General features: G+C 42.7%; 1 protein-coding gene across 16 annotated transcripts in view; it reads right to left on the bottom strand.

The window, feature by feature from the left end:
- Positions 1-22,564, bottom strand: part of ANKS1B (ankyrin repeat and sterile alpha motif domain containing 1B) — a 1,070,894-nt gene that overhangs the window by 27,460 nt on the left and 1,020,870 nt on the right. For all 16 annotated transcript variants that reach the window (XM_057741211.1, XM_057741212.1, XM_057741213.1 and 13 more), the window contains 2 exons: positions 8,550-8,561; positions 7,356-7,442 (listed from right to left, as the gene is read on the bottom strand). In XM_057741211.1, coding sequence (XP_057597194.1) covers positions 7,356-7,442; positions 8,550-8,561 — 99 coding nt within the window. The remainder of the gene's footprint in view (positions 1-7,355; positions 7,443-8,549; positions 8,562-22,564) is intronic.

The following is a 22,564-nucleotide window of genomic DNA, read 5'->3' as shown; positions in this document are numbered from 1 at the left end:
GTCTGGAAGGGCTGTTTTCATTTAATTAAAAACAACCTAAAATAGTCCTATCCTGGAGCATCAATTCTCACCTGGTGCTGTGTGCAGAAGCAGTCTGGGTAGCAGACACTTTTTAAAAAAAACAGTAAGTGCTAAGCATTTTACGGTTTCCATTCTCCACGTACACCTGTAGAGAGTCAGCACTGCCTTCTGCTAACTCTGTCTGGAAAGGATCACCTGTCATGTTGTTCTGCCTGCCGGGAGGCGGACCCCTCACCATCTTTTTCCCACTGTCTTATGCTCTGCCCCTAGCTCCCCAGAGCCAAGGAAGGTAGAGGAGGGCACATCAAGGGGCTCTCTCTTGACACCTCCGTGGTGACTCACGTGTGAGGGTGGCATGAGGGAAAGACCACGCTGCACGCTTGATGCAGGGGTCCGCGGATGACAATGCTTTTGCTAACTATACCCGCTGTGTATAATCATCAGTGGGTCCTGCGGCTATCCTCATCGTCAGCTCACAGGTGGGGAAACCAGTACTCAGACAGTGCAAGCGCCTCACGCAGGGCAGGTGGTGGAGCTGGGCCTGAAATTATGCTGCAGTCCCTCTCACCCCCACCTCTCTCTCACTGGTCTAAGGTAATTTCATTTTTTTTCTCACTAGCACTTTTTCATGCCATCTCCCTGCCAGCCCCCTCATCCCAACCTGCCTCTAAGAATCATCGGTGGGAGGTAACTGAGGAAAGGTTTAAGTACCATTATTCCCAAGCACAAAATAACCAAGCAGAATCCTCTGGGCTGCAAACCCTGCCAGAAACTTCTTTTGATACATCGATGTATTTAAGAAGCAAAAGACTGCACATAATCGTGCAATCATTTCTTAACCTCACAATATCCCATTTATGGTTTCTGCAGTTGTCATAGAGCTGAAACCCTCAGTGCTTTAGTTACCCTCATTATTTTGTAATTGCACAGTCTTAAATAACCCGAGTGAATATAATGCTCTGGGTATATCCATCGATTCCTAAAAACGCTTATGAAATGCCCTCCCCTGCCAGTGCCCCCAGCAAGTACTTCACACCCCCCACTCTACTGAGCTGTGTGGTTGGGAAGCAATTAAAAAATTAACACATAAAAGAAAATTAAATGAAGATTCTTCACAGTGGCCCTGTATGTTGACACTACATGCAGCGCTGTCAAAAATAACTCAAATTGAAATCAGAATCCCATAAGCAAGTAACATCCTATTGCAAGATGGAGTTTCAAAACAGAAGGTCCTGATCCTCTTCTGGCATCCCAATAGCATTTCTTCAAGGAGATACCAAAAATAGGAACTCGTGAGTCTTAAATTTAAAATGAACAAGATCTGCGTGGTCTTTACAGGTACAATGTTAGCAGGTGCTGAAAGCCTCCACCAACATTTTAATTGGGGGCCGCTATGACTTCAGGAAGTCGGTGTGGATTTGGTCTCACCTATCCAGGACCCACTATTACTGGAAATAGAGCACTGGCCCAACTCTTAACTAAATTGGCATTTTGTCTTCTTGAGATCTTTTTTACTAGCATAAGGTAGATCAACTTCTAGGGAAAGCGTTACAGGGAGACGTGTCCTGTGATTTTTATTGCACTGAATTCCCTGAACCTTGCCAATTCACAAGATGTCACTCTTGATGATTCTCAATGGTGTGTGACAGCATTGTGGCCCAGGGGAAAATTGTGAAATGTATCTTTGGAGCGCTCTCTTATTTACGAACTGTGTCCTCCCCAAGTCTGTATCCTGAAATCCTAGCCCCCCGTGTGATGGTGCCTGGAGGTGGGCCTTTGGGATGTGATTAGGTCATAAGGGTGGAGCTCTCACTGAATTCGATTAGTGCCTTTACAAGACAAGGCACGGGAACTCGCTGGCTCTCTCTGCCACGTGGGGACACCGCAGAAAGACAGTCGTTCCTGACGCCCAGAATGGGGGCTCTCACCAGATCCGGAACCTGCTGGTGACTTAATCTCGGACTTTCCGGCCTCCAAAACTGAGAAATAAATATTTACGGTTTAAGCAACCCAGTCTACGGTAATTTATTACTAAGACATTTTTCCTCTTTCTGGATCCTCCCTCCCAAGTTCTGGAACCCCCCCCCCACCCCCGCCTTCCATAATCCCCAGGAACCCAGGGCTGTCTTTAACTCTGAGGCCTGCCCTCCTCTGTGTTGCACCACGTCCCCAAATCAGCCCCCTCTCCCATGTTGAAACTTTTATTCCTCTGTTCCCATGGCCTAGAGGAAAGGCAAGCTAATGAAGATATTCTACCATCAGTTAAGAATAATTCATGTTACTGGCACTTAGTCATCCTAATTGGCACTTAAAAATGTGCTTTTAAATGAATTCATACCAATGGACTACGTAGGGAGGTATTTTGAACAGAACTACACGATGTATCTGTGGTGCTAGAATGTGGTGAGGACCTGGGATCTCACTACTGATGTAACTGAGCAGGGCCCTACAGGGCTTTCTCGGGACACTCCCCTCCCCCATGCCCTCTGCTGCAGCTCCTCTTAGAAGTCGCCAGATACTAGTACCTCGTGCATATTTCCTGAGTTTCTCAGATGCTCAAAACCACCACCGAAAGGAAGAAATTAACTACCTGATGACCATGAGCACGTCGCCCCCAGACCTTCTGGTGCCTACGGACTGATCACCATCAACCAATCAGAGAACTGTGCACGAGCTGATTCCCTCCCCCTCCCTCACCTGGCCTTTAAAAATGCTTTGCTGAAACTCTTCCAGGAGTTTGGGGGTTTTTTGGGCATGAGCCATCCGTTTTTCTTGCCTGGCCCTGTAATTAACCTTTTTCTGCTCCAAACTCTTGACATTCGATTTGCTTAGCCTCCCTGTGCGTCAGGCAAACAAGCGTGCGTTGGTGACACTGAGACACTGCCATCACTCTGCACTGCCCACCTCTGCAGAACGGAGAGGCTAGCTCGCTACGCGTACGATGAGTCCAAGAGTAAGGATACTACAGCTGAAGACGCCACGGAGACTGCACGGTTGCTTTCTCCTCAGAGAAGCCAAGGAAGGATATACCCTTTCCACCCCGTCATCGTGGCTCCTCCATGAATGCAAGGCTGACATCATCATGAGGTACAGGTGAGGTCCCACAGCGTACCGTGGACGCCTTTATGTGGCTGAGCCTCCAAATCTAAGCATATTCTAAGGAGATTAGGGCTTTTAAAAGGCTCAAGCCAGGACTGGGGAGGGGCTCACCCTGCCACTTCTATGGTTAGAAAATTTGGCAGCTCAGCACCCTTCAACAGGGAGAGGTGGATTTCCTTGTCTGTTGCCTTTCATCATGTAGAGAAACAGCTTACAGAGGCAGCTGGCTGGTGGGTGTAGAACAGACTTGCTTGGTTCAGCCAGTTCATAGAGACGGTCTCCGAAGGGGGTGTGACAAAGTGATGGAGCCTAGACACGGGCCTCTCCCTGCCTCCCTCACTCCCGACTCCGACAGGGAGGGCCTTTCTCCGAGTCTCCTCCTCAGGCCAGGCCTTCTCTGAGTGAGACAACACAGCGCCCCTCCAGAGAGCACCCCCCTCACAGAGGCAGCGGCCCTGGTCGAGGGCTACCTGGAGGTGACCTGCGGAGCCGCTGATGCAGATGAGAATGGCGCACGTGCTTCGTGGGCTCTTAATATGACTCTGAGCTTTTTAGAAGGAGTATGAGCTACAAAAAACAACCGGCACTTGTTTAGGCGACTTCCAAGTTAATCCGTGCCTAAAAAAATAGTATAAGCCCTGTCTGAAGTTCACATTCAAAACAAACAAACAAACAAAGCCAGGCACTGCCCATCACTCCTAATTTAGCTGGATGAGAAGACGGAGGCGGGGTCAGAGCAGGAAGGCGCGATGCAACCCACCCGCAGCCACGCGCTGGATGTGGGGATGGTGTCACCTCCTGGAAGATCCTGCTGATCTGAAGACAGGTCTGCAACGAAACAGCGGTAGTCCTCTTGGCAGAACGCCATGCTAGAGCTACCCCTGGGCTATGGAGCTACAGGAAGCTGGTGTGATCTACCTCTTCCATTTTAGTATAAATCTATTCCCAGTTCCATTTGTAATTCAAGATCATTTTCCCCTTCTTCCTTCTTAAATCAGGTTCAGTGATTCAGTTCGTTTCCTAAGTGGCTAGGTGATATTTACAAGTTTAAAACTAGGCACCTAACCCCTCCCCATGAACTCAGCCAAAGCTGCTACTTTATTAGACTAAAAGGAAAGAAGTGCTTTTGCTGGAGGGTTCATCTTTCACACAGTCTAATGGGGGTTAATAGAAGTGGAAGAATCACTATGACCTAGTTAGTATCCACTGCACTTCAAACCAGTTGGTGGAAGGTAGGCGTGGAATAACAGAAAAAGCGTTAGGTTAGGGAGTGGGAAAGTCAAGTTGTGGTCCTTCTCCTGGCTGGTCTGAGGCCTTTGGTTGCTCTATGCAACCAGTGCAGGCTGAACAGCCCCCTTTCTGACCAGGGTAGGGTTACAGAGATGTGGTGTTAGGAGAGGACAGTTTAAGAATAAAGTACAATGAAAACATCAAACATGAACGATAAGCTGAGACTTCTGGTTGCATCTTACTACAGGCTCAGGGCTCACAAGCACCTCACACTGTGAGGTCTTCCCGCCACAAGTCCTTCACTTCAAATCAAAGTGGCTCCCCCTAGACAGCACTTCCCAGGGGAGGAATCTCTGGTACAAACCGAAAGCAGGACCTGGAGTCTATCGATCTGCTTCTTTCCTGCTGTGGGCCTTAGTGAGAGGCTGGCCTTTGTACAGGACAAGTGGCACACACGATGCCGCCGCAGACACTGCTGGCGAGCACGGTTCCTTTCACACCACACAACCTGAGGGCCATCCTTCAACACTGGCTCCTCCGCGCTCCCTGAAACCAGACCTGCAGCTCTGGCTGCTGGTGTTTCTCAGCCTTCCTCAGACTCCACCAACGCAGCGCTACACTGTTTCTTTCTTCTACCTTCTAATACAAGCTCTTTGCTTTGGCTTCTCACACGCCAACTCCTAGACAGTGGCCCCGAGTCGCCCACCCTCTCCCTATCCACCACTTAGACTGGGGTAGATCACTATGTCACAGGTCACTGGGATGGAGACCCTGTGTAGCCAGCAGTGTTGAAGTCAATGTCCCCAAATTCCTGAAAAAGCCAGGCACATGTCGTCATTAAAGTCATAGAAAGGTCGGCTCCACCTGCCACCAACGTACACACTTTGCCTTTGCTCTGGATTTTGAAAATAGGCTGAGGACCACACTGTAGGGACTTGAAAGACATGCAGGCCTTCTTTATCTAGTGTCTTCATTCACACAATTATTTTCTGCATAAATTTCAGTGCTTAGATTTACAGTAGTCATTAGTGAGCAGAGATCAATAAGTAACATCTAAGTATTGGCGACAGAAGCAGAAGCATTTCCTCAAAGTCTAGGAAATCAAGATCTACAGAGCTTGATGTGTCCTTAAGTAAAATGCCACAGAGCCGACAGCACTCTCTCCTTCCTCTGATGGTGGAGAGTGGGTTAGAGAGGATGCTATGAATACAGATGCACTCAGTCAGACCACCAGTTTCATGGGATGACAACCTTAAGACTCTGGAAACTTCTCAGGGCAAATACCACTTGTTTAGAAGCTGTCAGAATCCAAGCCTGCTAAGGTTGTTAATCTAAGACTGTCAAACTCATAGGCTGAAAATATATTGCCATTCATGGTTTTCAAGCACAAATGGGGTAGAGAAAGTTGCTCCATGTTAGGAAAACAAAAAAAAAATCCAAATGCCAAAGCCTTTCTTGAAATTTAAATACAGTGACAGCAATGGTATCTTCAGTCAGAGTTCCATAAAGTTTTGAAACTATTAAAACCAACTGACTATAATCTAGGGCTGAAGGAAGTTTGTGCACCAGCAATGAAAGTTGCTCCCAAGAAATGAAAAAGCAAATCAATTGGGGTTTTTTGATCAGAGTCTCCTCAATTGTAATCTGACAATAGTAACTGTCAATATGTTGCTGGGTTGAAGCCATCGTTCCACGTGAGGCATTTGACTCTGAATATGCTCTGGGTATCATCAGCTAGCATGATCAGGCTGAGTTATCAGCTTTCTGCTTGGGTTTCAGAACTGCTTCTAAAACTGGGATGCTGCTTTCCTAAACAGACCTGGGGAGCTTGGGCTGATCTGACTGCTGATGTGGCAATCTTCTTCATTACAGAGAACAAATCGGGAAGACTTTGAATTGGTTGATTCAGATGCTCAGGTTTATCACCTACAGCCAAGAGTCCCTGCCAGTGGGATGGTCCCCTGTATCGAAATCCAGTCACCCTGGTCCTAAATTACCATTGTTTAAATTCACCTGCTTCATGACCCCTGTTTCCTTTCTCTAGAATGGAGTGGGTCCAGCTGGGAGGCCTGGATAGCCAGCCCAGAAAACAAATGGTATCTACCAATGGGGATCGCCTCATTTCCCCAATCTCTATGCTTTACTGGTTAGAAGGATGTAAGACTAAAATGCAGGGACATTTAGGGGTTTGGAAGGAGGAGCCAGTCAGGTTTGAGTTTTTGGAGGGTGAGAGTGGTCACAGCCAGATTTTCTAGTCCAGCACCTGCACTGTCATCTTTGCCAAGAAAGGACACTTTTAAGAAAAATGTAACCCAGTTGTCTTCCACTCGACCTTAAAGCAAAACTGCTCCCACTGTGAGCACAAAGTCACAGCACGGTCTGAGCTTCTTTTCTGATAGTGTTTCTTAAACAATACAGTTTAAATCCTCTCTTCCATCTCAATAGTTGGGAACAAAATGCAATTATATGATGTTAAAGCCAGAGCATGTGTTTCTTGTGTCAGGTATTCATTACAGACATCAAAAGAAAGGACAGGCCTATCTCCAGAGAAATGGAAAGACAAATGTTCTAGCCCTTCACCTGGTAACATGTCCTCTGATGGAGGAATGATGACATTGGTGCATTTTCACTCTAGACATGATTTTTTTTCTGTTTTAATGTTCTCTGGATCCAAAGGGACATGCCAGATACTGAGTGGCCACAGTCTATTAGGGAAGGTACCATGGAAAAGTGAAAGCAAAATATGTGTAGGAATCCTAGATCAAGCCTCTAAATGCAATGTTAACCCCTCCACCCCGTGTCTGTGTGTTTGTGTGTGTGTGTGTGTGTGTGTGTGTGTGTGTGTGTGTGTGTGTGTATCTACAGCTGTGTTTAGGGAGCATGAAGGTTGGGGGTGAGGAGTGATTAAAATGGGGGATATTGGGTATGATGGGAAGCAAAGGCTTTTAGATCATTTACTCAGGACTGTATCTGGTGTCTAAACCGAAGAGAGGTGTGGTACCCACCTTATTTGTTGCATCAATAAATTTGACTCCTTTATAAGAGACTGAAAGAATAATAGTAGGGACCTTCTTCATTTGCTCTGTAGACTTCTGAAATTAAAATTAGAAAGCTGTTAGAGCAGTTTGTGTTGCATGGCAACTGTGGCACATAATTTTTTTCTCTTGAAAGATAAAAATGAGCTCAACTTAAAAACAACACCACACACACACATCAAACACACACCAAACACACTCTAATTTAAATGTATGTCCCTCTTCTCTTGAGCTTAGCTATGGTTTGGGTTTATAAAGTATCTGTCTTGCACTTGAGGATCTAAAAAGAGCTTGTTCTGCTGCTTCACGTGGGTGAAGGAATACTCCCTTTCCCTGACACCAAGGGGAGAAACGAACAGCTCTGTCCCCTACTGCAATTTCAAGTGACTATTCTTTTGACTAGAGTTAAGCCATGTCAGATTGAACTCCAAGGGTGAGTTTAGCATTAACAAAACACATGCCACCTCTCCCCGTTTCCTCTTAATCTCTCTCTTTCTGCAAGGCACAAGGCATGTCTGAATACGTACTTAAAATAGGGATTTAAAATACATCATTCTGGGGACTTCCCTGGCGGTCCAGTGGTTAAGACTTTTCCTTCCAATGCAGGGGGTGTGGGTTCCATCCCTGGTCAGGGAGCTGAGATCCCACATGCCTTGCGGCCAAAAAGCCAAAACATAAAACCAGAAACAATATTGTAACAAACTCAATAAAGACTAAAGATGGTCCACATCAAAAAAATCTTAAAAACATCATTGTGAATTTTTCTTGGATTTGGCCAAATCCATAAAAACTGATAGTATACTTATGGCAGGATTGCTCGTGGCCACACAGGATATAATACCACTCCATGGCAGTCGAGCCCTCCAGGGGAAGGCTGTATTTTGAGCCACAGCAAAACTGGACAGTCCAGGTAACCTACTTTATCGTTCAGAGCTGCTGTAATCCCTTATGCTAAACTCTTATGATAGATATTCACACTGGCTGAATGTGCTTACAGTTTGCAGCTTCTACAGTTTTACGCATCTGCAAAAAGTTTCTGTGTAATTTAGCATTTGCCTTTTCTGGTTAGTTTTGTCATTCATCACAGGTCACACACAGCCTGTTGACTTCATTTCCTGCTGTGGATACGCCTAATAATCACATTAAACATCAAGAAGAACCTACCTGACAGTTAGCCTGATGGATTTTCCAGACAAGACAGGTGAGAACATAATAGGAGAGAAAATACATAAAAAGTTTAGAGGAAACCATTTCAGTAATTCACCAACAGCACCAACACATTAAACAGTAAAGAGAATAGGCTTTACAGATATACGCTGATGCAGTGACACTGTTATTTCAGAGACTGCTGCAGGCTTTTACAGACCCTGTCTCTCCTTTGCTTCTGTTTTCTCATAGTTCTCTTTACTGCATTGCACAATCTTATTATGACTGACACGCAAGAGCCTTCTGCTCTGAGCGTTCCACAACCAGCTGTCTTATGTATATAAAGGGAATTGAGAGAAAATATGAACTTTCTTGATTTCTTCATTTATGTTACCCATGTTCCATTTTTAAACTCTGAAATGCGACCAGAATGAAAGAATGTTGGACAGTGTGAATGAAACTCATTGAACTCAATAATGGTAATTATATTTCATTTTTCACTTGAGCCATGGAAAAGGTGTTTCACATTTTGCTGGTTGTTTTGACACATCTTTTTGATAGCTACTATACAGTGCATCAAAGATAAAGAAAATGGATTACTGAGAGTATTACTATTTAATATTAAGTGTTTCATACAGTATAGAAAAAAGCAGCTCCCGTGAAGTGCTTTTAAACTAGTTTTAAAACTACCCAGACTCACCAGTTTTCTTTTGTGATCGCCAAAAAGAGATAATATGAAGTTGGAATGTAAGGTTAGATACTTTTCATCTTTTTTAATGCTTTATCCAACCAACTCTTAAAAATGTGCAAGATAAATCGAAGGCGAGGCTAGAAGAAATAACATGCAGCAGGATGGTGCGGCCTGTAAGGCAAGGCCGAGGGCTGAATTCTGTAAAGAGAGAGGGGGCTGTGGCAGGAACAGGCAGTGGTTTGGTGGACTGAACGTGTGTGTACGTGTGAGGAAGTCTTTGTAAAGAGTAACGATGGGTTTCAACAAATCACCTTGCTCATCTCTTGCTGCAAATACATTCTTGTGGACAGATCTATCTGTAACATGAAATAATATACACCTAAGATTAAAATACCAACATTTTATGTAGTATTAAGGAAAACCCCCAAAGGAAAAAGAAAAGCACATTTGTCATTCATTCAGCAATTAAGTGGTTATATCAGGCGGCCCATGTGCTGGAAAATTGCAGAGTCTACTTTAGGGGACGTCCCACAGACCTCAGACTGTGTGCAGACTCCAGTCTGCTGAAAGTGGCTGTCTAGTGCTGTGTTGAGAAGGATTCTGAGCCTGTGTCTGGGCTCCGTGGTAAAGAGGGTTGGGAACAACGTCTGCCATGGGAGAGGGAGAGGAAGAGACAGCACATGAAGTACACATCACCATTCCTGGCTTGGTCTGATGCAGAGAGAAGCTACAACACAAAGGCTGACAAACGTGACAGGGCTGTGAACAGAATGCCTCCAGAGGGCCGAGCAGGAAGAGCCTCACTCTGCATGAGGGAGGGGGCAAGTCTTCACCCATTCACTCAACCAACACCAGTTGCCTGCTAGGGGTGACTGACCTGGCTCTTAAAGGATGGATAGGAATTTCCCATGTGGCAGAAGAGGACAGAAGAGGCTGTTTTAGCAGCAGAATCAACATATACATACACATGTTTGAAAATGAGAAATAATATGGTGGGTTTGGGTATTTGGTGGGAGATAAGGTGGGTATAGTAGGTGTGGAAGATTGTAACTTACTCTGCCAAGCTAGGATCCATTGGAAGCTGTCAAGTAGGGAGTGACTTGACCAGATCTGTGTTGCAGAAAGATAGTTATGGTGGTTGGATGGACTGGTACAGCTAGAGGCTGAACGCAGGGAGGCAGGAAGCTGTGGTGTAAATTCAAACAACAGACCTTAAGGACCCGAGCTGAAGTAGATGCTCTGGAGGATGGAAGGGGGAGCCACCACTCTCACAAGGAAGAATCAAGAGGATCTGCTAACTGACCTGCTTGGAAGACGCATGAGTGGGAGGATGCCACAAAGAGGCTATTAGCCGAGATAAGAAACACTGGGCGGCAACGTGCTTTTGCATGAAACCCTTTTGAACGTGACTGTCAGTTTGATGAGCAGGTGGAAATGTCCAGGAGGAAATTGGAAACAAGCATCAGATCTGAAATCCAACCACACAGAGGGGGTGGCTGAGGAGATGGGAGCAGACGAGGTGGCTCAAAGAGTGAACTAAAGGAGGTCTAAGAATCACCCCTCAAGGGATGGTTAATACTCAAGAAATGGGGCAAAAAGAAAAGTCGATAAAGGAACCTGAAACGGAGTTGGAAGAAGCCTGACAGCAGATCACAAAGTCAAGGAGAAGATTCCTTAGAAGCTGGGAGCAGCGCCCAATGCCAGGACTAAAAAGGCCTAAATAACTGTGCCTAGCACAGTGGCTGGCACACATCTTATTGGGTTTCCTGGGTGAACCCCCTGGCTTGGGCCACTAGAAAAAACTGTTGCTGATTTTGTCAAGAGCAGTTTCAGGACAATGGTGGCAGCAGACACAGAAAAGAACACAGCTGTGCAATGAATGCCAAGAAGGGGAACAGAGAGACAAGAAGGACAGGCAGGTCAGGACACAGGCTCTTAGGCTGAAATGAAGTTCTTAGGCATCAGTGGTGATTTCTGTCCTGTTACAAAGATTTCACATTGTACATTCAGCCAAGCTGAACAAAGAAGAAAAGATAAAGGACGCTCATTTCTTTCTCTTTTGTGGGTGCCAAGAATCCCTGCTTTTCTAGCTGGAGGCCACACTGGAGTCCCAACGATGCAGGCTGTGCACAGGCCTGTAGGAGTGGCAGTGCTGGGGATGGCCACACATTCCAACATGCAGCCAACCTGTACTTCCCTTTCCACTGAGTCAAGACAAGAAGATGATGGACTTGGTCAGCCAGGGAGCTCAAAGGGGCTGTGGAGGGTCTTCAGGGTAATGCACCTCTGTTAGGGCATTTGTATTTTCTGCAAGAGGTATGGATCCAGCCTCTTTCTAGAGGATTTCCTGATGGTGTACTTTATAGAGCTTTACAGAGGTCTATGCACACATAATTTTAATTTAAGATGAAAATGCACAGAAAGCAGGTAAATAAACTGAGTCTTCACTGGCTGGAGGCAAGAAACCCTGGAAGCGCTTCATTTTATGAAGGCTTTTCAGATATAAGAATGTGAGCTCGGAGCTTCAGCCCGAAGCCAGGCAGCCAAAGTCCCACCCTCTCCAGCTTGTCTTCAGTGTTGTAATCACCATCTTCTCCTCCTGCCTAGGGATGAAGACACCTAGTCTGGACATCACTGCTCAAGTTACAAAGCACTTGCTCACAGGCAACTTGCTTTCTATGACCTATCTGCATGCTTTGCTGTGTTTCTGGATGGTGAAATTTATGTGTGTTAAACACTGAAGCCTTATTTATTTGTATAAACAGAATTTTCTTCTTCAGGCCCATTTCCTCAGTAAAATGCTCAGGGCAGACTTTCTTTTGTGGTTTCCTTTTGTTTCTAGTTGCTTTTTACTATGCCCCACTCTGTGGAATTTCTGAGGTTTCTAAGAGTCCCCAAATCCCCTCCCTTCAGTGCTAGCTGCACAGGAGAGACTAATTTGTAACGAGGACCTCTGCATACCTAATCAGCTGCATACTCATGGGTAATGCCCCAAATTAACTTAACCTTTGCAGCAGCCTGCCCTCCTGCTGAAAGCTGAAAGAATACAGTAATAGTCCATTGCATTTTCTTCACAGTTTCCCAAATTAAGATTATTCTTTTATTGTTCTAGGAGAAATAGTATTTACATTTCGGAAACCTAAAATAAAATGCAATTTTTTTTTTGTTTTTCGTTTCTTTTAAAATTATTATTTTTACTAAAATGCAACTTTTGAATCTTCAATTTAAAGCCAGTCCTTTATTTAGCACTTGGGTTTATATTGTTTTTAAGCATCATACAGAACAGGGAGCATAATTTCCTATCTAGAGGTGGACACCTGAAATATTGTTCTTAATAGGAAAAGTAAGTAAACACTTTCAGAGCATTTTTTTTTTTAAAAGAGGGATTTTTGGATTCACCAAGGAGAGTAGTAACAACCACCTTTTTTCTTTTCCTTTTAAATCACAAATTGAATTGAATTGCTTGGAATATTTGCATCAAATTAGAAATTGCCACTGAGTTTTTATCCTAGACTTACAGCACACCTTGAAAATAGTTTCTCATTTTCTAATGCAGAATCAACAGTATGAGAATATCCTTTTGCGACTGCAGGGACCCTCAGATCTCAGAGCAGGATTTTTACAAGTGTAAATGAGAGCAAAGAGGTTCATAACTTGGACTGGGAGCACTTCAGCTGTGAGCTGTAACGTTGGGTTTGAGTCCAGAGTAACGTTTATGGTCCTAAAAGGAATCAACTGTGCCCCATAACCAGCACAGAGAGGAAAAAGAGTGAGGCCGTCCGCGGGGAGAGGTCACTCACCCTCTGTTCACAATACCCTGATCACTGCCAGTGTATTTTTTTTTTTTTTTTTTTTTTGCCAGTGTATTTTAAAGCACAGGCTGGTACAGATTTCCCGAGTCTACTGCCACCCAACTTATAGCATATTTTAACCTACACATGGCTACCCTGAGAATGCTTTCTAGTTAGAGATCCAGTGCTGAGTCACAACTATTACTTTTGCTATATAATATTTTCCTTAGTTAGTTTCAACGCTTAATTATTATAGTCAGTTTCAGCAAGTAAATTAAAATAGGATCAAACAATTATGTTTGGTAGCCCCAAGTGACTTGCAAATGATTTAAAAAAATACACCAAACAAGCAATATTGTGGTGATTTTGTATGCAGCAAAACCAGCTACATTGCGGGGATTATTAAGAGACAAAAAGCAGACCGCAAATCAGCCATTTAAAATGAACTCTTACCCTTCCGAGCTCAGTTTCAAGGTCACTTTCTGGCCTCTCCGTGGACGGGAGGGCTTTCCTCTTGCTGCCCCGCCGGCTCTGTGAGCCTCTGCGGCTGCCTTGGTGTCTGCTGTCCCGGGGCGGGGCTGTCTGCGCCCCTCACGCACCTGCGCACGGCCCACACCTTTCTCCATTTGTCTCCCCTATAATGACTAGCACACGGGCTCAGGTGAACCCTATGAAACTGCCATTTTTTTAAAGGGTCGAAAATGGCTAAATATCAGCAATTTCATAAGGTTTGATCTAAAAGCTGCTGAAATCCGTGACTGTTACAGGAATGAGCGAATGAATTAATGTACAGGAACGAGCAGGAAGCCAGCTTTATAAAAAAGAACCACCGTCCCAGCCTCTCGACACATGGAGAGCTCAGGAGACTCTTCTGAGAGCCCAGGTACTCAGAGCCAGGCATGGAGGCCTTGGAAGAACTTGGAGGAGAACCATGGATGTGATTAGAGATGCACCAAGAGATTCCTATGGGGTGGCAAATGCGTCACAGATCTTGTGATAGTTGAGCTTCAAGGAGGGAAAGGTTAGGTCTTCGTTTTGGCAACAGAAAACTGGCTCAAACTGCCAAGCATTGAGATGAGAAAGAAAGACTTCTTGAGAGGACAGAATGATTATTAGGGGCAGCTGGGAAGTTTCTCCATCTGGTCTTTAACAATAGTTTGGACTCTCATCTGTCCCTAATGACTTAGGGGCAAATCTCATTTGGCTGGGAAATAAGGGTAAATGACCTCTCAAGGGCTTTTCTGGTCACAAAGACTCTGACCAAAAGGATGGGCGAATACAGAGCCTAAGTAAGGCCGCAAAAACAGACTGTGCAAGAACAGACAGTGTGCAAGCAGCAGCCATTCAAACTCCTCCTCCGGCGTTAAGACTCGGCCATTGCACCGCCAGAGTAACTCACACGCACTGGCCGGGCCTGCACATCACAAAGCGGTGCCCTCTAACCCTATTCCCTAGCCCTGGTTGGTATCCAGGCACTGGGGCAGAATGTTCTACCAGGACAGCCTATCTACACAACAGCCTTACTGGAATGCCTAGTGGACCAAGGCAGTGGTTCTCAAACTTTCGAGAGCATTCAGATCACATGGAGTGCTAGGTAAATAACAGACTGTTGGAGGCCACCCCTAGAGTTTCTGATTCGGTAAGCACTATAGACCGCATGTTTGCATCCCCAGAAAATTCATTTGTTGAATCCTAATGCCCAATGTGATGGTATTAGGAGGTGGGGCCTTTGCAAGGCGCTTAGGTCATGAGGGTGGAGCCCTCATGAATGGGATTATGTGCTTATAAAGCAGGCCTGAAAGAGCTCACTTGCCCCTTCTGCCAGGAGGGTGTGGTGAAAAGACGGCCATCTCTGAACCAAGAAAACTGCCCTCGCCAGACACCAAATCTGCCAGTGCTGTGATCTTGGCCGAGCCAATCTCCAGAAATAGGAGACATAAATTTCTCCCAGTGTATGGTAGTTTTGTTACAGTAGCCCAAAGAGACTGAGACAGTAAGTCTGTGGTAGGGCCTAAGATTCTGCATTTCTAACAAGTTTCTGGATGCTGCTGATGCTGCCAGTTTGGGGACAAAACTTTGAGAACTTCTGCTCTAAAAATGCAGCTGATCAGTTTGATTGAAAGTCACTGTCAGAACTGTTCTCTGCTGTTAATCATACAGACTCAGCTCTACTGCATCTTACATTAATTCAGAGAGATGTTAATTTATCAAAACACACTATGCTCCACTTGACAAGTGATTTTCAAAAATCCTTAGTTAGCACTTAGCTGCAGCTCTTGGTCTTCAGAGCAATTAACAAGTATTATTTAATTCACCCATGGTTCCTCGGGGACTGTGAAAGTAGAAAACATTCTGCACACAAAATAAAGAGTTCAAGTCCTAAAGACAGATTCTAGAGTGACATCTAGAACAGATGTTGACCAGATAGAGCTGATAAACCCAGAGGTCGTGCTGGAAACGTATGTTTTCTTATGAAAGGTCTCCAGTTCACTCTCAACTAGGAACATATCCAAGACATTGTTATGCCCCTGAGAAGTGTGACACGCAAACATCAATATGTCTTCGGGGACTGCCTCTGAGAGTATACCTGGGAACAATATTTTTGTAAGGCAGTTTGGCAATACTTACCCAGAGTTCCAAGATGTGTATACTCTTTGACCCACTTATTCTACATTTAGTGGCTTATTCTAAAGACATAATCAGACCAGCTACAAAAGACTTAGGTATAGGGATGTTACCCACAGTATTGGTTATAATTGGAAAAAACTGGAAATGACCTAATGATCAACAAGGGGAACTGGTTAAATAAGCTTGTTTTAGTAATGGATTGGAATACTGTACAACCAGCACAGATAATATTGGGGATGCATAATTACCGGAATAAAAATGTTTCAAACTATATTGTATTTAAAAATAGACTATAAACAGGCTCAGAATATTTCCATTTTCTGTAGAAAAGTGATGCTTATGAATGCATAAATAATCATTTTGGAGGATTACATACAAACAAGGTGTTAACAGAGGGGTGTTTACCACTTCTGGGTGGTAAAACTACAGTTGTTTCTATTTCTCTTTTCTATATCTCTGTTTGAAAGTTGAATACTAATGAACGTGTATGGCTTTTTAAGAAACAAATGTAAAGTTTCAAAAATTTAAGATTTTTTAAGTTAGAAAAGCCAATTGTAAACGTGCAAAAACATGGACTTTTTCAATCTATCACATTTAAGTACAGCTTCAGAGTGTGTGTGTATGTGTGTGTGTGTGTGTGTGATGTCATCTTCAATTTATGTAGAGACCCAATGATAAGCTCCTTCCTCCAGGGCCTCCCCTGCTCACTACAGTAAGAACACACAGGAAGGTATGTGTTGAATCCTGTCTTAGCTCCACCCTTTTCAAACTATGCGGCTAGGTGCTTTAACCTCTGTCTCAGTTACTTCATCTGTAAAATGGGTATGTCAACATAGCATCTACTTTGTGGAACTGTTGTGAGATTACATAATTCAGTGTCTAGTATGTAGTAAACATTAATACATTTGGGCTATTTCTGTTATTCTGAGGATTAATGCCTTCACTTAGCTTTCCAAAGCACAGCACCCCACTGGCAAAGGAGGGCAGAAGTAAAATCAAAATCCGTGAGCATCACTGAGTAATCTCTGGGTGACCCGCTAGGATGGCACTGAAATGGTGGTTGCAACAATGAACATTCAGCAGAGCAATACATCTGGACCACAGACAACTGACTCACTCTCTAGAAAGAGAGCTTCAGTCAAGTGTAAATTAAAGACAGAAGCGGCGCATGAAATCTTTCAGTGATGTGCAGCAGTGAGGGTGTTACATGGGAGAAAAGCCATAACAAGAGCAATAAAAACAAAAATAAAAAGTAAAGAGAACTGGGGTATGAAGATGATATGGCATAAGGTGACTGGGATGGTTTGGTCTTCTACTGGGTAGACTCCTAGGAAAATACAATACTCAAGAAACAAAAAGTACACACAAGCAAAGCACAGCAACGGGGGTTAGAAGTGCAGTTGTTTCTTTGTGTGTATTGCTATTTTAATATACACAGACACACACACACACAACATTCAAGGGCTTAGATCTGTATTTACCTGCCTTATGCAGTACTTTTGAGAGAATGAAAGATAAAACTTGATTCTTCCCTGAAACTTGGGCAACAGAAACTTTTTAAAAAGCAGTTGTTTAATATGGACACCAAGCGGGGAAAGTGGGGAGGGTTGGGGGGGCAATGAATTGGGATTGCTATATATGCATTACTAATAAGAAAAAAAATACCAAATTGTAAAAAAAAACAAACAGTTGTTTGTAGGTTTTTTCCCAGCATGGTTCCTAAGAAGTAGTCCCTGAAATTAATTCTGAAAATGAAAATTCCTCACAGAAGGGATTTGTATGAGGACAGAGGACAAAACATGACTTCAGTTTGAGTCTCTCCTAAGGAAAGAGCCTCTTAATTTAACATTGCCATATGATTTTAAAATCTACCTTTTTTCAAGCTTTCCAATCCATTCTCTGCCATTCATTTCTTTCCTTGCAAGGATAGAAAAAAGATAGTCTTCACACTTCAACCAAGGCACAGACAGTTATTTGGAAATCTATATATTTGAAAATTCAACTTTAGAACTGCTTCCAGATCGAAAGTTTAAAAATCACATAAAGTTAAAGGGAACAGATTAAACAAGAAGTCTGAACCAGGTGAAGCTGCCTAAGCTTTTTGGGAAACAGAGCTTCCAAAACCTAAGTACACTGGAAGATTTGCTTATTCCTGACTTAAAAATAATTTTAAAATATTTCCTTTCTTACATCAGAAAGGCTGATTTCTACCTTATTGTAATTGAGAAGAGATATTTCCTTTTCTTTTGTTTTCTTTTCTTCTTTTTTTTAGGGAAATTTCCTTGAACACAAACACCTGTGAACAATTCTAACCGTCAACTATGGGATTAGAGAAATTCAGATTTCAGAGTATTAAACTGAATATAACGGCCTACCTCTTACAGTAGCATATGTTTCCTAACGGGATATTTAATTAGGGAAGTGAGAGAATGCTGAATATTAGTGAGAAATATACCCGGGAGCAAATTTCAGGGTTGGGGGATGGGGTATGAGCGAGTCTAGGCAGGCGAAATGGAACAGCAGAAACTCCTACTGCCAGAACACATCCCTCGTGTCACCAAACACTGCACGTCTTAGGATCCTTCAAGTGGGAGCTAATCATGGCAAAGAGAACTGAAAGGCCAACGCAGTCTATTCATTGTTTTGTAAAGTCCAGTCCTGTGGCCACATTAGTTAGAAGAAGCAACTCCCAATTGATTTAGGAACAAACTAGCTACCCTAAAGATAAAATGCAAAATTACATATAACATCTTATCTACAGTGTCCCTTAATTTTTTTCTCCCTTTTGGTAATGGCCTTTAAAAATTGGAAAGAAGAGTGCAGGGTTCTTAAGTTTTTGAATACTCTCTTACATACTGTGTACATCAAAATCCAGGGTAAGGACTGGGGCACTGGCATCAGAGGTGGGGAAAAACAAATGACATAATCCAAAGAAAATCTATCCATGGATTTACTTGTTTTTCAAACATCTGGAGGAAGAGGTCAACGAGTTTTAAGATTAGACCCTTCACAGGCATTACTTTATGGAACTATCACAACCATCTCCTAAGGTAGCTATTATACCAGACCCTGGGGATCCAGCACACACGGTTCCTGCCTTCTAAGGGGTGCGGGGCAGGAGTAACCAGACGTTACACAGTGTGATGTTAGGTGTGACAGAGGGAAGGTTCCGTGCTCTATGGGGAACATGTTAGGAGAGCATCGTGTTCAGGATGGCACAGCTAGGATTCCTCTCAGGAATCCTTTCAGAAAGGAAGACTCTGTCTCCGAGCATACATTTAGCTGGAAAACCCAACCAGGAACATAAAGGCAGCACCAAATGAATGTGTTCAGGTTAAACAGAGATCTTTTACAACTCCTCACATGTTACCAATATATGTTTTAAAATTTTAACTTTAAACAGACACATCTGTAAAGCTGTCATGGGAAAGGAAATAAGCAGCCAAGTTGTATAACCAAAGGTGCAAAATAATTCATAGAAATGATTCTTCCTAAAAGTGTGCCTCAGTATCAAGGCATGATAGCTTCGTAGGCTTTTATTAAAAAAAAAACAACAACTCTAAAAGATAAGGCAAAAATTGCAATTTTACTTAAAAAGTGATCACAGTTTCTTGCAGGTTTCTATCAATTCTTTTCCACTAAACACAGTCCAGAAGATAATTTTAAGAGGGGCATTATTTAGGGTTTAGGCCTGGGGGGCGGGGAATCTTACAACGAAAAACCTGCATATAAGCGTTCATAGCACCTCTATTCATAACTGCCAAAACTTGGAAGCAACCAGGATGGCCTTCGATAAGTTAATGGATAAACAAACTGTGGTACATCCATACAATGGAATATTAATCAGTGATGAAAAGAAATGAACTATCAAGCCACAAAAGGCACAATAGAACCTTAAACGCATTCTGCTAAGTGAAAGAAGCCAGTCTGAAAAGGCTACATAGTGTATGATTCCAACTACATGACATTCTGGAAAAGACAAAACTGTGGATACAGTAAAAAGGTCAGTGGTTGTCAGGGGTTAGGGTGGCAGTGGAGAAGAGTAAGTGAAGCACAGGAGATTTTTAGGGCATGAAACTATTCTGTATGGTGTTGTAATGTGGACACATGAAGTTATGTATTTGACAAAACTCAAAATATCATGTAACACAAGGAGTGAACTCTAAACCACGGACTTTAGTTAATAATAATATGTCAATATTGGTTCATGATTGTGACAAATGTACTGCACTAATGCAAGATGTTAGTGATGGGGAGACTGTTAGGGTGGTGGTGATGGAGGGACCTTTCTGTGCTTTACGCTCAATTTTCCTTGAACCCAAAACTTCTCTAAAAGTTAACGCTATTAATTAAAAAATCTTAAGACAGTTTGAAAAGGAAAGAGACTGGTTAACCTGAGCAAAGACAGAAGTGATCCCATATTGTAGAATGATATGAATGACTGACATCTCACATATGTTAGTTAATTATGGTGTATTTTAATTGAAATAACAGGTGTATAATAGAACACCAGGAGAGTAGTGCAGAATTATCTTTATTTCAGAATCAAGGGGACCTTAGAGATGAATAAACAGGTTTAGACAAACTTAGAAAATAACCAACTGTGACTATCAAACACTCCGAGTGTTTCTGAGAAGGGAAAACTACTTGGTTTCTGCTGGGACGAAGTGAACGTGTTAAAGAAAGTGTTATGGCAAAAAACATTTACAGTTGCTAAGGATGCAGTAAAAAAATCTCCTGAAATTTTTATTTATGTTAGCACATTGGAATGTACCCCAAATTACTACACATGTCTGTACTATTCTCATAGACTCTTTGAGGGCTCCTAAAACTATTTCTTTATCAACATAAATGATCCACCTTTTCAGCTATTTTAAAACTCCAGACAATAAATGTTCCATTGGCACACGTGAGAGGTGGTACAGCCCGGGGATTCGAGAGTGTGGGTGGTGGAGTTGGACTGCCTGGGTTCAAATCCTGGTTCCACCACTCACTGGCTAGGTGACCTTGGGCAAGTTACTTTCCTTGGCCTTTGTCTCCCCATCTGGAAAGCAGGGACAATAGCAATACTTATCTCATGATTAAATGAATTAAGGCACATTTCATTTGTGCAGGGCCTGGCCCACAGCTCTCAAGGGTCAACTGTTATTAATCCTAACAAATTGATTTTAGGAGACCATGCCTGATAGCAACATGAAAACACCTCTATGGTGGAACTTCTGCTCCTCCTAGAATTAATTTAACATGTTGGTCTCCTCCACTGGATCATACTTAGTGAGAGCTGGAGCCAAATCACAGTCATCTTTGTTAACGAAATACATTTAAGGAAATAGTTCTCAGAATAAGGAACTACACTGATTTATTTCTTACTGGGAAAGAAGTTTTAATTTTAGCTAAAATGCATATTGTTGAATTGAAAACTTTTTTTTTCATTTCCACTGAAAGAGGAAATGAGGCAAAACTTTTAATCTACTATACTTTGGATCAATGACATTACTGTATTATCCATTTTAAGATCATCTGTGCCCTAAAGTATTTCCCCTGGGGAGATTTGATTATACTGGGACTTTTGGCTGAAATGCCACCATGTTGAAAAGAGAGAAAACAGCAACTTGAAGTTCAAGCTGAATGTTAACTGCAAATTGGGATCCACACCATTTTTAGTTGGTGAGAGCTCTAATTCACAATTCAATAGCTCCAGATAACAGATCAAATCTGTGCTTCTGGTTTTGAAAGGGGAGTGCAACTTTAGCTACTGTATCAGAGACTGATATTTATTTAATCAAGATGGGAAGTAAGGGTTTGTGATAGCCTAAGACTCAATAAAGTTCTTATTTTCATGTAAATGACCCAAAATAAACACTACGGGCAGCAAACTGGAAAAACACCCCCAAAGAACAGAAGAATGGCTTCTAAATAGATGGCCTTTTCATTTTAAGCAACAGACAAGTATTTAACTACATTATTCTCCATTGAGACTATTAAAATGGCTTTGCTACTGCTATCCAAATGGAATTTCACATCCACTTAATTTCAAGAAATTGACTGAAATTCAAATCACAGATCTGGTGTATTTTAAATGGTACTACGTGCTCTATGCGCTATTTGTGCTCATTACACATTGAAGTGGCCAGACTCAGATAACTGAGTTAATAGTATCAGCAGAGATGCCAAATTAATTTCTTAGAAATGTTCATGAATAGCTCTTAAGTTATGAGGCTTGATGGCTGAAAACCTTTCCCATTTCTTATTGTTCACTGGTGACACAATTTAGATCAGATACACATTTAGAATACAAGATTCCCAGAATTATAAAACCAGGAAGAACTCCAGTGGGCATCCAGTCCAATGTTCTTACTTTCTAAGAAAACGAGGCCCGGAGGAGCACGTGAATGTATTAGTTAAAATCTTGGGCTGTGGAGTCAGACAGACCCAGTCCCGGATTGGCAAGTTATTCACTGCCTGACCTTGAGAAAGTTATTTAACTTCTCTAAGACTCAGTTTCTTCATCTGCAAAATGGGGACAATAACTGTAGTAAAGATTAGATGAGCTGAACGCTCAAAGTATTCATTACAGGAGATTGGCATATTGTAACCACTCAGTAAATAATAACTACCTGTTATTATTATTATGACTAAAAAGTGACTCCAAAGGCAAGTAAGCAGAACTAGAACTTGAGTTCTAACAGAACTAGAACTTGAGTTTCTGCATGCATCAGAGTGTTTTTCACCTAAACACAGTACCTGGGATAAAGATTCAATGGTCCTGACTATTTAAGTATAACTACATCAAATAGAAGGATAACTGTTTTTCTGCTACTGAATTGATTAAAATATTAAACTGGCGATTACATAGTGAGGCGTCAGTTTCGTGAACATTCACACATATTTAGCTTTCCACAAGCAATGGACATTACATGTTT

The sequence above is a fragment of the Hippopotamus amphibius genome, chromosome 7, assembly GCF_030028045.1.
Source record: "Hippopotamus amphibius kiboko isolate mHipAmp2 chromosome 7, mHipAmp2.hap2, whole genome shotgun sequence".
NCBI lineage: Eukaryota > Metazoa > Chordata > Mammalia > Artiodactyla > Hippopotamidae > Hippopotamus > Hippopotamus amphibius.
Note: the sequence above shows the minus strand (reverse complement) of the source record. Positions and strands in the feature narration are given on the sequence as shown.